This window comes from Hypanus sabinus, chromosome 20 (genome assembly GCF_030144855.1).
Source record: "Hypanus sabinus isolate sHypSab1 chromosome 20, sHypSab1.hap1, whole genome shotgun sequence".
NCBI classification, from domain to species: domain Eukaryota; kingdom Metazoa; phylum Chordata; class Chondrichthyes; order Myliobatiformes; family Dasyatidae; genus Hypanus; species Hypanus sabinus.
Window position 1 is genome coordinate 51,181,333 of NC_082725.1, and position 13,615 is coordinate 51,194,947.

The 13,615-nt window shown below is 45.5% G+C and overlaps 1 protein-coding gene across 1 annotated transcript in view; it reads right to left on the reverse strand.

Moving 5' to 3' along the window:
• Nucleotides 1-9,613: 9,613 nt before the first annotated feature.
• LOC132378526 (uncharacterized) overlaps nt 9,614-13,615 on the reverse strand; it is a 377,364-nt gene continuing 373,362 nt past the window's right edge. Inside the window, exon 2 of the mRNA XM_059945491.1 lies at nt 9,614-11,025. Coding sequence (XP_059801474.1) covers nt 10,081-10,767 — 687 coding nt within the window. The 5' untranslated portion in view covers nt 10,768-11,025 and the 3' untranslated portion in view covers nt 9,614-10,080. The remainder of the gene's footprint in view (nt 11,026-13,615) is intronic.

A 13,615-nucleotide genomic window follows, 5' to 3' on the forward strand; every position in this document is an offset into this window, starting at 1 on the left:
GAGAATGGTATTCCTTTGTAAACCAAATGGGGATTAATGTTCTTTCTTCTGAGTCTGTAAGCTTTGGTTGACGGGCTTTTGGGCAGATCGGCGCGAGGGGGTCGAGAGAGAGGACGCAATGCTCTAAGCTGGGCGAGGATCGGACCCCAAAGGGGGGGGGTCCGAGGCCAGGAGGTCTCTGAGGAGGGGGGATGAAGCTAGATGTGCTTGGTTGACCACTCGGAGGGCCTGAGCTGCGAGTCGAGGAGTTCGGAGGGAATCGAATGGTGGCCAGAAGACTTCAGAAATTGAGCTCCAACGGTTGTGGACGAAGTGGTTTGGACTTTGATAAGTTTGGCGCCTTTTCTTTATTTTTTTTCTCTTCATATATACTGTATCGTTATTAATCACTTAGTTATAGTAACCTTTATAAATTGTACTCATTTAATCGCTTATGGTGTACTTATGGTTTTTGGGTGAGGCGGGGACATCACACAGCATCCACACCAGCTGATGGCCCAGTTTGGCTGGGCCGAAGGCTGCTCCCCCTAGACGAAACGAGCTGAGCGAGCCTGAGGCGACCCAGGGGGTTACAATCATTTCTGGAAAAATGGAGCAAAGATACAGGGGAGACATTGTTGGCTCTCCTTACTTGAATACACAAGGATAAAATGGGTGCTGTAGTGGAGAGTGAAATGCTGAGGCACCATTGTACTCAATATTTTATTGATCTGTAGGAAAGTATAATCCAGTGTACCTGTTCTCACTATAACAGCCTTCAGATAGGTGCACCAGTTATTGATTTTGACATATTGTGAGCTGTGACTTTGATGACTTGTACAGTGGCAATACACTACTGTTTGTTTTGTTTGAAACTGTGCCAAAATGAGTGGACATCGAGAGAATGTTTCCTATGGTGGGGGAGTCTTGGACCAGGCATCATCCCTGAAGAAGAAAGCAGAGCTTGTCTTTTAAACACCAGTTATAATCGATACCTCTACCCAGCTGAAAGCCTGAGAAGCTTTTTCATCTAATGTTGATCTTTGTCAGAAACTGCTAAATGTTGTGACTGCAATCAATACTAAGCAAATCTAAATTTGTAACAGAGGCTAAATTAGGAATGTGAATAAATTGTGTAAATAAGAACTGGAAATAACAGATCAAGCATGAGAAACAGCAATTGAAAATTTATATATAGTGATGAGTCTGAGCACAAGTTAAATGTAGAATGCTGAAGAAGAAATTTAAAAGTGGTGATGCCAGGAGTTTAGTTTCCTATTCTTTATATGGCTTAATATCTTGCTATATTCAACAGAAAACTTCTAAGATATGGCTAGGAAACAGCTTCTTGCAGTTGCTGAACAGAGACTATCCCAGATTCCTTTGTTTTGGAAATATTTCTGCCATAGTTTACTCTGATTTAAGAGCTACAGTGTGAACCAGGGATATTGTGAAAGACCAGAGAAGGACCAACTTAGAACACAATGAAGTTGATAGATTCTTGATTAGTCAGGGCATTAAGGGATGTGGAGGGAAGGCAGGAGTCTGGTGCTGAGAGAAGAAATATATTAGCCATGATGAAATGGTGGAACAGACTCAATGAGTCAAATGTCCTAATTCTGCTCCTGTATCTTATAATGTTGTCCCAGAAGAAAGCATTGGTTGAGAAAAAGGAGAATTTTTAACTGTCAAGGATATAATTGCAAGACTGGGATGTGGAGATTCATATTCTGAGGTTCTGCAAAAATTCAGCTTGATGAGCAAGTATTTTCGATTTGCTACGCGACCTGCAAAAACAGAAAGTAGAGAGTAAATTACAGTGGTTTGTGAATGCTGTCTAAGGTAGAGTGGGTACAAAAGAGCCTATTAGAAAGTGATAATAATAGTAAATTCCATAATGAAGGGAATAGAGTCTTCTCAGAGATGAGAGAAATTAGAGCCTTTAATGGTGTGTTTTCCATCCTGTGTGAAGGTAAGAGATTTCCACCAGCAATTGTAGAGGAATTTAGAAAGGAAGGGAAAACATCTGGTTAACAAAATTGATGTCAAAGCAACAAATATAATTAAAAATTTTGGATAAGAATTGGGAGCTGGGCAATAACATTTTAAAGCAGGAGCTTTACAATTTCAGCATTAGTTGCTTGTGCTTTATGCCGGTTGCTATAGAAACACACCAACATGCAAGTTATAATGTCACTGATGGTAAAGAGCTAGTGTAAGAAAGAGGGAGATAGATGAAGATATTTATGTGAAAAATATGAGAAATATTAATAAAAAGTTTCTGCTCATGGAGATTTCAAATGCTGAAACATTAATTAGTAAAGGTTAGGGTGAGGAGGATAACAAAATAACCCAGTATATCAGAATGTGTAAGGAATAAAGCACACCATAGAAGGGAAGTAAAAGTGGAGAAATAACATAGAAAACTATTTGATGCAGTACTCTTGGAAACTCATTCCCATCTTTACTTTTATTTTTATTTTAATGGCCATGGTATGAACTAAATTAAGGTAACTAGAAAAACCAGGATAATATTCTGAGAATAACTGTTGGAAAAATAGAATGAGCAACTTCATTGCCAAACCATGAAAGGATAATATTTTAATTGGAGTTCAAAGTTGGAGGAGTGGAGCAGAATGGGAGAATAGAAATGTTGCCTTTGCATAGTCTTAAAATTGGTTTTCTCTGGAATCTGTTTTAATGGTTTCTAGTATTTTGCCAAAAGCAGATATTATCTAAACTGGTCTGTATTTCTCTGCTTCTTTTTGTTTTATTGGAAAGTTTTCAGCTAACCATAGATTAGTAATGTTTCTCTTCAAGTTTTTAATTCTCAGTGAACTGTGTATTTTGTTTTTAAGTTATAAATTGCTTTTAAATTGCCAGTATTAATATAGTGACAATATATTAAAATAATCTGAAATCACCAAAGCCTTTTCATTTTGGCTTTGTTCAAATTTGATACTCTAGTTTCTGATGGAATGAATCCCTTTACGAGGTGAAAATTCTTACATACTGCGATCACTTTTTCCCTACAGGATCACTTACCATGAGATGACTAATCAAGTTCAGTTCATTCCATAAGGCATAGTCTAAAGTAACAAGTTTATTAATGGGTTCCACAACACCTTTTCCAGAAAACTGCTGCATTGTGTTCTATACTGTGGAACCGTCCTATAAAATGTTTATTTATGCTGATTGGATTTTGCTGAGTTTACATGAAGATGAAATTCTTCCTGAGTTATTCTCTTTATAACAAGGTAGCCGAATTTTCATCTTAGTGGAACCTTTACCCTGGAATATTGCCCAAAAATATTCCTTTTGTTCCACTGAACTTTCCATTATATTCTCTGTGGATAAGAACTAACTGATTTTCTCTCATTTACAATTCTGAAAAAAAGGTCTCAGACTAAACAAGTTAACTGTCTTTCTTTCCAGCTGTTGCCTAACCTGCTGTTTCCAGCATTTTCTGTTTTTATTTCTGATGTCCAACATTGTGATTTTCATGAATTGATAGCTGTCTGAGCCAAATCTGCATGCAAATGGATATAAGGATACTTAAATGATAGAGTCTTACTGGAAAACTGTGTTGGCGCATGGCCAAATGGTTAAAGCGTTCGTCTAGTTATCTGAAGGTCGCTAGTTAGTTCCTTGTCCTTGAGCAAGGAACTAAACCACACATTGCTCTGTGATGACCCCGGTGCTAAGCTGCTTGGGTCCTAATGCCCTTCCCTTGGACAACATTGGTGGCGTGGAGAGGGGAGACTTGCAGCTTGGGCAACTGCTGGTCTTCCATAAAAATAACCTTGCCCAGGCTTGCACCCTGGAAACTTTCCAAGGTGCAAATCCATGGTCTATTGAGACTAATGGAGGCCTACCTACACTAAATGGAGAATATTTATATCTTTGTTTTATCAGTGAAACAGATGAATTCATCACTTATTTCACTACTGTTTGTAGATCTTTGCTTATTGTAAATTAGCTGCTATTTTACCCCACAAATAAGTGATTTCACTTCAAAAGTATTTTTGATGACTGTCCTGGGGAAGTTTTGAACTATCAAGTATACAAATAAAATTCCTGTCCCAGAAATACAAGATGCAGAAGTATTGTAGGTTAGGCTAATTCCTCTTTTATATGTTTATTTTACCAAAACTGGAGTAAGGTTAGTTATTTTATCTCTGGGAAGTAATTACACAGAGAGAGTCATAGAACAATACAGCAAAGGAACAGGCTCTTCAGCCCATCTAGTCCATGCCAAATTATTAATCTACCAGGTCCCATCAACCAACATCTGCACCATAACCTTCTCATTCATGTACCTGATGCACTATCAATAACTCTCAGAGATGGGAGGCGAACGATAGGCTTTTATTAGCTGCAAGAGACCACGATCAGCAGCAAGACACCACCTCACAACATCCTGGAGACTGAGGGAGGAGCAGTGCCTCCAATCGCCTTTATACAGGGGTCTGGATTTCCGGTAAGATGGCGATTGCTTAGCTGCTCCGAACTTTTGTTCCGTTACTGTCGCTATCTTTGCACTAAATGTCTCCATTTTTTAAACCTTAGTCAGGAACTTTTTCAGTACCTCTTACTTGCCTGTGAACACATCTAACTTACAATGTCTAGCAAGAGCTCTAAATCCGGGAGAAAGGAAGCTCCGGCTCTCTCAGACAAGACCCTGGCTGCGCTCGGTCAGCTCCGAGACGAAATCTTAAAGGAATTCAAAACCGCTTTCAAACAGTTGGAGGACAAACTTGATCAAATCAATGACAAGGTGGGCAAACATGCCCAACACTTATCCCGCATCAATTCGACTTCTGAAGATTTAGAAAGTCGTGTTCGATACTTGGAGACTCTCTGTTCCAGCTTGGAGGAAAAGTGTAACAAACTCCTTTTCAAAACGGTGGATCTCGAAAATCGCAGCAGACGCTGCAATCTTAGAATTCTTGGATTGCCAGAGGCCACCGAACAGGGATCAACAGTGAAGTTCTTCGCCGAGTTTCTCTGTGAGATATTCAGGAAAGATTTGCTCCCGAACCAGCCTGAGCTCGAATGGGCACACCGGGTCCATGTTCCCGCCGGAATTCTGGGCAACCGCCCGCAACCGGTAATCTTGTGCTTCCATCAATACCAGGTAAAACACCGTCTGATCGTAGAGGCACGTCGCAGAGGTTCTTTTATTTTCCAGGATACAACCATTTGCTTTGTGGAAGATTTTGCACCCCAGACCTTAAAGATGCGCGCTGAGTTTAAAGGCGCAATGAAAGTGCTTTTTGATCGTGGTTTTAAACCTTCGCTTCGTTCCCCTGCTGATCTACGAATCAAACTTAACACTGGGAAATACAAATGGTTTAAGTCAGCCAAGGAAGCTGAAGCATTTGTGGCAAGTCTTCCGGCTATCCAGCCATCTTCGGAACCCGATCAGACCTCCTAAAATGGTGGATAAGTACTTCTCCTAGTAAAATTACTTTTTCTGGACTCAGACTTTACTTGAATCATTCAAACATTATTCATCGAAACTCTAAGTGCTGTTGACAATCTCTCCCCGGATTTGGTGTGTGTGAAATCTATCTTTTATTGTTGTACAACTTTATCTACAGAATTCTACAACTGACTTTAACTTGTTTTGGAGGTTTGAAGTCTTCAGTGAAGGCCTTCCTGTTTGTTGGTTCACAGTTTAATTGCCGATCTATTTTTCCTTCTTTTTATATTTATTTATTTTACTATACTTTTTTCTTTTGATCACCCCTTTTTTCTAATTTCTGAATTTTTTTCTCTCTTCTCTGTAAATGGTTGATAAATACTCGTCTTGAATTTATAATTTTCCCCTTCCTCTCCTTTTTTATCCTTTTTTTTTCCTTTCTCTTACTTTATTCTTCTATAATTTTTTCGCTGGCAGGTTAGTTTTGGTCCTCTTCCGATTTTCTCTGTATTAAGTTTTATATTCCTGCAGAAGGTGTTCTAATCTGTAGTTATGTTTTTAGTGCATAAACTAGTTACTATTTATTATAGTATTTATACGGAACTGCTGTTAATGACACAGATCTGGAAGTTGTATTTGGGTTAATTTTTTTGGTAGAGCTAGCTACTTGTTTAGGTAGCCGTCTCGTTTTGGGTTGTGTGGGTGGGGTGGGTGTTCTAGTTCCAACATCACTCACTGTATATATTATATCTCTTTATTGCTCAGGACATGTATATGTGTTGATTTTACGAATCTATGTTTACATCTCTGCTCCCAGACTGCTATTGTACTGCTTGACTTTTTATATGCCTTCTGCCTTTTATGCATTAGTAATTGATAATGGCTAGTGCACTTAAATTCGTGAGCTGGAATGTAAAGAGATTGAATCACCCTGTTAAAAGGAGGAAGGTATTCTCACATATCAAACAACTCAAAGCTGATATTGCTTTCCTTCAAGAAACTCATATTCTGATAACTCACGGCTTTTGTCAAGGTGGGCGGGTCAGCATTTTCATTCATCCTTTACCGCTAAAGCTAGGGGAGTCTCCATTCTTATTAACTCAAATATTCCTTTTGAACTCCATAATAAAATATCTGATATAAATGGCCGTTTTATTATTGTTTCTGGCAAACTATATAACATTAAAGTTGCATTAGCAAACCTGTATGCCCCCAACTTTGATGATATTAATTTTTTTGAACAATTTTTTTCCTCACTACCAGACTTAAACTCATACTCTCTTATACTGGGTGGTGACTTTAATTGTTGGTTAGATCCCAATTTGGATCGATCGTCCTCTGTTACTAGACCACCTACTAAATCTGCCTTACCTATCCAATCGTTTCTCTCTAATTATGGTACTGTAGCGGTGTGCTACAAGCAGCGCTAAAATTACGACACGGAGTCGGTAACTGCAGTCGAAGGAAAAAACTTTATTCGAAAACTTCAGCCTCACTTTTAAGCCTCTGTCAACCGGCCCCCCATGGCGAAGAGGCTCCAAAGCTCTGTGCTCGCAAACCCCCGTAGGCTATCTAATTGTGAGTCGGTTCGCATACGCTAGGAAATGAGCCGCCACATAACCCCCCCCCAGAACCGGCGATACACCCCCCAATGTCCACAGCCTGGGCCAGAACCTGCTTGGGAGGTCGGCCTCTGCGCCGAGGCGCCGGAAACTCGGCCGGTTGCGCCAGGTCCACATGGGCCGGCTTGAGGCGGTCCACCGTGAAAACCTCCTCCTTCCCCCCAACGTCCAGCACGAACGTGGACCCGTTGTTCCGGAGCACCGTAAACGGCCCCTCGTATGGCCGCTGCAGCGGCGGCCGATGCCCGCCCCTTCGTACAAACACAAACTTACAGTTCCGTAGGTCTTTGGGTACGCAGGTCGGGTGCCGCCCATGCTGTGAAGTGGGTATGGGGGCCAGGTTACCGAGCTTCTCGCGAAGTCTGCCCAGGACTGCTGCGGGAGCTTCCTCTTGCCCCCTTGGGGCTGGTAGGAACTCCCCGGGGACGGCCAGGGGCGCGCCGTATACCAACTCGGCCGACGAGGCGTGCAGGTCGTCCTTGGGCGCTGTGCGAATGCCGAGTAGGACCCCGGGAAGCTCGTCCGCCCAGTTGGCTCCTCGCAGGCGGGCCATGAGGGCCGACTTCAGGTGACGGTGGAAACGCTCCACTAGCCCGTTCGACTGTGGGTGGTAGGCAGTGGTGTGGTGCAGCTGAGTCCCCAAAAGGCTGGCCATAGCTGACCACAGGCTGGAGGTGAACTGGGCACCTCTGTCGGAGGTAATGTGGGCTGGTACACCAAAGCGGGATATCCAGGTGGCGAGCAGGGCTCGGGCGCAAGATTCGGAGGTGGTGTTGGTGAGCGGGACCGCCTCTGGCCATCTTGTGAACCGGTCCACGATAGTCAGGAGGTAACGCGCTCCGCGCGACACTGGCAGGGGGCCCACGATATCCACATGAATGTGGTCGAAACGCCGGTGGGCGGGATGGAACTGCTGCGGTGGGGCTTTGGTGTGCTGCTGCACCTTGGCCGTCTGGCAGTGCATGCACGTTCTGGCCCATTCACTGACCTGTTTGCGGAGTCCGTGCCAAACGAACCTGCTGGAAACCATCCGGACAGTTGTCCGGATGGAGGGATGCGCCAAGTTATGAATGGAGTCGAAAACACGTCGCCGCCAGGCTGCGGGGACGACCGGACGGGGCCGGCCGGTGGCGACGTCACAGAGTAGGGTCCTCTCACCTGGGCCCACGGGGAAGTCCTGGAGCTGCAAACCAGAGACTGCAGTCCTGTAACTCGGAATCTCCCCATCTACCTGCTGTGCCTCTGCCAGTGCCTCAAAGTCTACCCCTTGGGAAAGGGCATGAACGGTAGGGCGAGAGAGCGCATCCGCCACGACATTGTCCTTACCCGAGACGTGCCGGACATCCGTTGTGTATTCAGAGATGTAGGACAGGTGGCGTTGCTGGCGGGATGACCAGGGGTCGGATGCTTTCGTAAACGCAAAGGTAAGCGGTTTGTGGTCCGTGAACGCGGTGAAGGGCCGGCCTTCTAGGAAGTACCTGAAATGCCGGATTGCCAGGTAGAGCGCCAACAGTTCCCGGTCAAAAGCACTGTACTTGAGCTCGGGTGGCCGCAGGTGTTTGCTGAAAAACGCCAGGGGTTGCCAGCGACCTGCGATGAGTTGCTCCAGCACCCCACCGACTGCCGTGTTTGATGCGTCCACTGTGAGGGCGGTAGGGGTGTCCATTCTGGGATGTACTAGCATTGCGGCGTCAGCCAAAGCTTCCTTCGTTTGAACGAAAGCGGCGGCGGACTCCTCGTCCCAGGTAATGTTCTTGCTCGGACCCGACATCAGGGCGAACAGGGGGCGCATGATCCGGGCAGCTGAAGGGAGGAAGCGGCGGTAGAAATTGACCATACCTACGAATTTCTGAAGGCCTTTGATCGTGGTGGGTCGGGGGAAGTGGCGGACCGCATCTACCTTAGCGGGCAGAGGGGTCGCCCCGTCTTTAGTAATCCTGTGGCCCAGGAAGTCAATGGTATCAAGTCCGAACTGGCATTTGGCAGGGTTGATTGTAAGACCGTACTCACTCAGTCGGGCGCAGAGTTGACGGAGGTGGGACAGATGCTCCTGACGACTGCCGCTGGCTATGAGGATGTCATCCAAATAGATGAACGCGAAGTCCAGGTCCCGTCCCACCACGTCCATTAACCGCTGGAACGTCTGTGCGGCATTCTTCAGGCCGAACGGCATGCGGAGGAACTCGAAGAGGCCAAACGGGGTGATGAGAGCCGTTTTGGGGACGTCGTCAGGATGCATCGGGATTTGATGGTACCCTCGGACAAGGTCGACCTTGGAGAAGATCCGGGCGCCGTGCAGGTTTGCCGCAAAGTCCTGAATGTGCGGCACAGGGTAGCGGTCCGGTGTGGTAGCCTCGTTCAGCCTGCGGTAGTCGCCGCACGGTCTCCAGCCCCCCGTCGCTTTGGGCACCATGTGCAGGGGGGAAGCCCAGGGGCTGTCGGACCGCCGGATGATCCCCAATTCCTCCATTCTCTGGAACTCCTCCTTCGCCAGTCGGAGCTTGTCCGGGGGAAGCCGCTGAGCACGGGCATGGAGGGGTGGTCCCTGTGTCGGGATGTGGTACTGTACGCCGTGCCTGGGCATGGCTGCTGTGAACTGCGGTGCCAGAACCGATGGGAACTCCGCCAGGACCCTGGTGAAGTTGTTGTCGGACAGCGTGATGGAGCCGAGGTGAGGGGCTGGCAACTGGGCCGCGCCCAGGGAGAACGTCTGAAAGGTCTCAGCGTGTACCAGTCTCTTCCTGGGCAGGTCAACCAGCAGGCTGTGAGCTCGCAAAAAATCCGCACCCAGAAGCGGTTGGGCTACGGCGGCCAGTGTGAAGTCCCACGTGAACTGGCTGGGGCCGAACTGTAGCTGCACCTGATGGGTGCCATAGGTCCTTACTGTGCTGCCATTCACGGCCCTCAGGGGGGGACCCGGTGCCCTGCTGCGGGTGTCGTAACTCGTCGGAGGTAAAACGCTGACCTCAGCCCCAGTATCGACCAAAAAGCGGCGTCCCGACCTGCTATCCCACACATACAGGAGGCTATCCCGATGGCCAGCCGCCGTAGCCATCAGCGGCGGCTGGCCCTGGCGTTTCCCGGGAACTTGCAGGGCGGGCGGCAACGGCGGGCTTCTGCGCCCCACCGCTGGTGGTAGAAGCACCAGTGGTCATTGGGCCGGGGGTTAGTGGGCTCTGCGGCCGGGCCTGGACTGGTTTGCTGCCGGGAGCGTGGCTGGGAGATCTGTGCGATGGACGCCCCGCTCACCTTTTTGGCGTTCCACAGCAAGTCCGCCCGGGCTGCCACCTTCCGGGGGTCACTGAAATCCGCGTCGGACAGCAGCAGGCGTATGTCCTCGGGCAGCTGCTCCAGGAATGCCTGCTCAAACATGAGGCCTGTGTGTCCCTCGGCCAGAGACAACATCTCATTCATTAAAGCCGATGGAGGTCTGTCGCCCAAGCCATCCAGGTGCAGTAAACGGGCAGCCCGCTCGCGCCGTGAGAGTCCGAAAGTCCTGAGGAGCAGAGCTTTGAATTCCGTGTACTTGCCGTCTGCCGGGGGCGACTGTACGAACTCCGCGACCTGGGCAGCTGTGTCCTGGTCGAGGGAGCCCACCACGTAGTAGTAGCGGGTGTCTTCTGAGGTGATCCGGCGAACGTGGAATTGGGCTTCGGCTTGCTGGAACCATAGGTCCGGGCACTGTGTCCAGAAACCCGGCAGTTTCAACGAAACCGCATGAACAGAGGCGGCGTCGGTCATTTCTGGTCCAAAAATCGTTTGGACCGTCGGGGTCACCAATTGTAGCGGTGTGCTACAAGCAGCGCTAAAATTACGACACGGAGTCGGTAACTGCAGTCGAAGGAAAAACTTTATTCGAAAACTTCAGCCTCACTTTTAAGCCTCTGTCAACCGGCCCCCCATGGCGAAGAGGCTCCAAAGCTCTGTGCTCGCAAACCCCCGTAGGCTATCTAATTGTGAGTCGGTTCGCATACGCTAGGAAATGAGCCGCCACAGTACCTCTGATATATGGCGTTTCCTCCATCCTACGGAGAGAGATTATTTTTTCTCACATGTTCACCATACCTTCACTAGAATTGATTATTTCTTACTCGATAACCAACTTATTCCATTTGCCCACTCTTGTGACTATCAGAGTATACTGATCTCTGACCATGCCCCAATTACTCTCTCTCTGAATTTGCCTGGTCTCCCTCAGAGGAATAAACACTGGCGGTTTGATTCAACTTTACTTTCGGATGATGATTTTTAAAAAATTTTTAAGGATCAGATAACCTTTTATTTTAACACTAATACATCACCTGAAGTTCCATCCCAGATTGTCTGGGATGCCATGAAAGCATATCTGAGGGGGCAAATAATCTCTTAAGCAGCAAATCTCAATAGAAGATCCCGTGCAGATCGATTAGACCTCATTAACCAGATTAAAGAATTGGATCAAATATATGCCCAAACTAAGAACCCTGAATTATACAAGAAGCATGTATAAACTCCAAACTAAATTTAACCTTCTGTCCACTCAAACTGTCGAACGCCAACTTCTCGAAAGCAAGAGTCGCTTTTACATTCATGGAGATAAGTCTGGTAAATTCCTAGCCAATCAGCTGAGGCATTCCAAAGCCAAACAACATATTACAAAGATCCGGAAGGAGAACGGAGACTTTACATCGGATCATTTAGAAATTAATGACGCATTTAAAAATTTTTATTCTCGGCTTTATTCCTCTGAATCTCTGAATTACAATATCTCTGTTGATCAATTTTTACAGAATCTGAATATCCCCTCACTTTCATCTGACTTCAAAGCCAAACTCAATGCGCCTATGTCATTAGAAGAAATATCTACTGCAATTTCTGCACCGTCCTCAGGGAAATCTCCTGGACCTGATGGGTTCCCTGTAGAATTTTATAAATCATTCTCTTCTCTTCTTTCTCCTCAGTTACTTTCAGTATTATCTGACTCGTTTAATTACGGCAAATTGCCACCCTCGTTCAGTGAGGCATCTATTATTATTCTTTTAAATAAGGGCAAAGACCCAACAGAGTGTTCCTCGTATAGGCTGATCTCTCTGCTCAATGTTGATGTAAAGATCTTAGCTAAAGTTTTGGCTCATAGATTAGAAACCGTCATTCCCTCCATTATCTCTGATGACCAAACAGGCTTTATTAAAAACCGTTTCCCTTTTTTTAACATCCGGCATTTATTTAATATCTTATACTCACCTCCAACTGGGATTCCTGAATGTGTTATTTCCCTCGATGCGGAGAAAGCATTTGATCGTATAGAGTGGAACTACCTTTTTGCAGTTTTAGAAAAATTTGACCTTGGCCAAAGTTTCATCTCTTGGATCCAATTGCTGTACCTGTGTCCTACTGCCTCTGTTTTAACCAATTTTCAGAAATCCCAAGTATTTAATCTCAAACATGGCACCCGCCAGGGATGCCCCTTAAGTCCCTTTCTCTTTGATTTGGCTATGGAACCTCTGGCGATAGCATTTCGAAACTGCCCTGAATTGACTGGGATTTGGAGAGGGGGTGTTGAGCATAAAGTTTCTCTCTATGCTGATGACTTATTACTCTTTCTCTCAAATCCGTCTATATCCTTACCTCTGATGTTTTCACTTCTTGACCAGTTTAGCCAGATCTCTGGCTATAAACTTAATTTACATAAGAGTGAACTTCTCCCAATTAATAAAGAAGCACAAGAACTAACATTTCATGATCTCCCTTTTAAAGTAGTCCATAATCAATTTACTTATCTTGGAATTACAGTCACAAGGAAGTTTAAAGATCTCTTTCGTGAAAACTTTGCCAACCTTTCATATGCTATAAAACAGAGTCTGGTACAATGGTCACCTCTATCTATGTCTTTGGTCGGTTGTATTAATGTTGTTAAAATGTATGTTCTCCCCAAATTTTTATACCTATTTCAATCTATCCCAATTTTTATTCCTAAATCTTTTTTTGATTCCTTAGACTCTATTATTTTGTCATATCTGTGGCAGAATAAGCACTCTAGAATTAATAAAATCCATCTCCAAAAATCTAAAAAAGAGGGTGGCATGGCTTTACCTAACTTTCGTTTATATTATTGGGCAGCTAATATATGTTGTGCTACCTTCTGGTCTTTCTTCCATGGCCAACCCGAGTGCCCTAACTGGGTGGCAATGGAGCTGAGCTCCACCAAAGAATTATCTATCTCTGCACTTCTTGGCCCTGCACTCCCTAGTAGTCTGCCCAGATCAATAGCTAATCCTCTTGTTAGACACACTTTGCGTATATGGGCTCAGATCAGGAAATGCTATGGTTTCCAGGGGTTTTCCGTTTCCAGCCCTATTGCTCAATATCACCTTTTTTTACCTACTACATACGATTCAGCATTCCAGGTTTGGTATAGGAAGGGCATTAGACATTTTGAAGATCTTTTCATTGATAATCGCTTCGCTTCTTTTCAGCAGCTCTCTGTTAAGTTCAATCTGCCCAATGCTCATTTTTTCAGATATCTCCAAATCCGACACTTTATTGCTCCTTTAATTCCTAACTTCCCTGAAATGCCTGCGAAAAATGCTATGGACCTATTTCTTTCCAT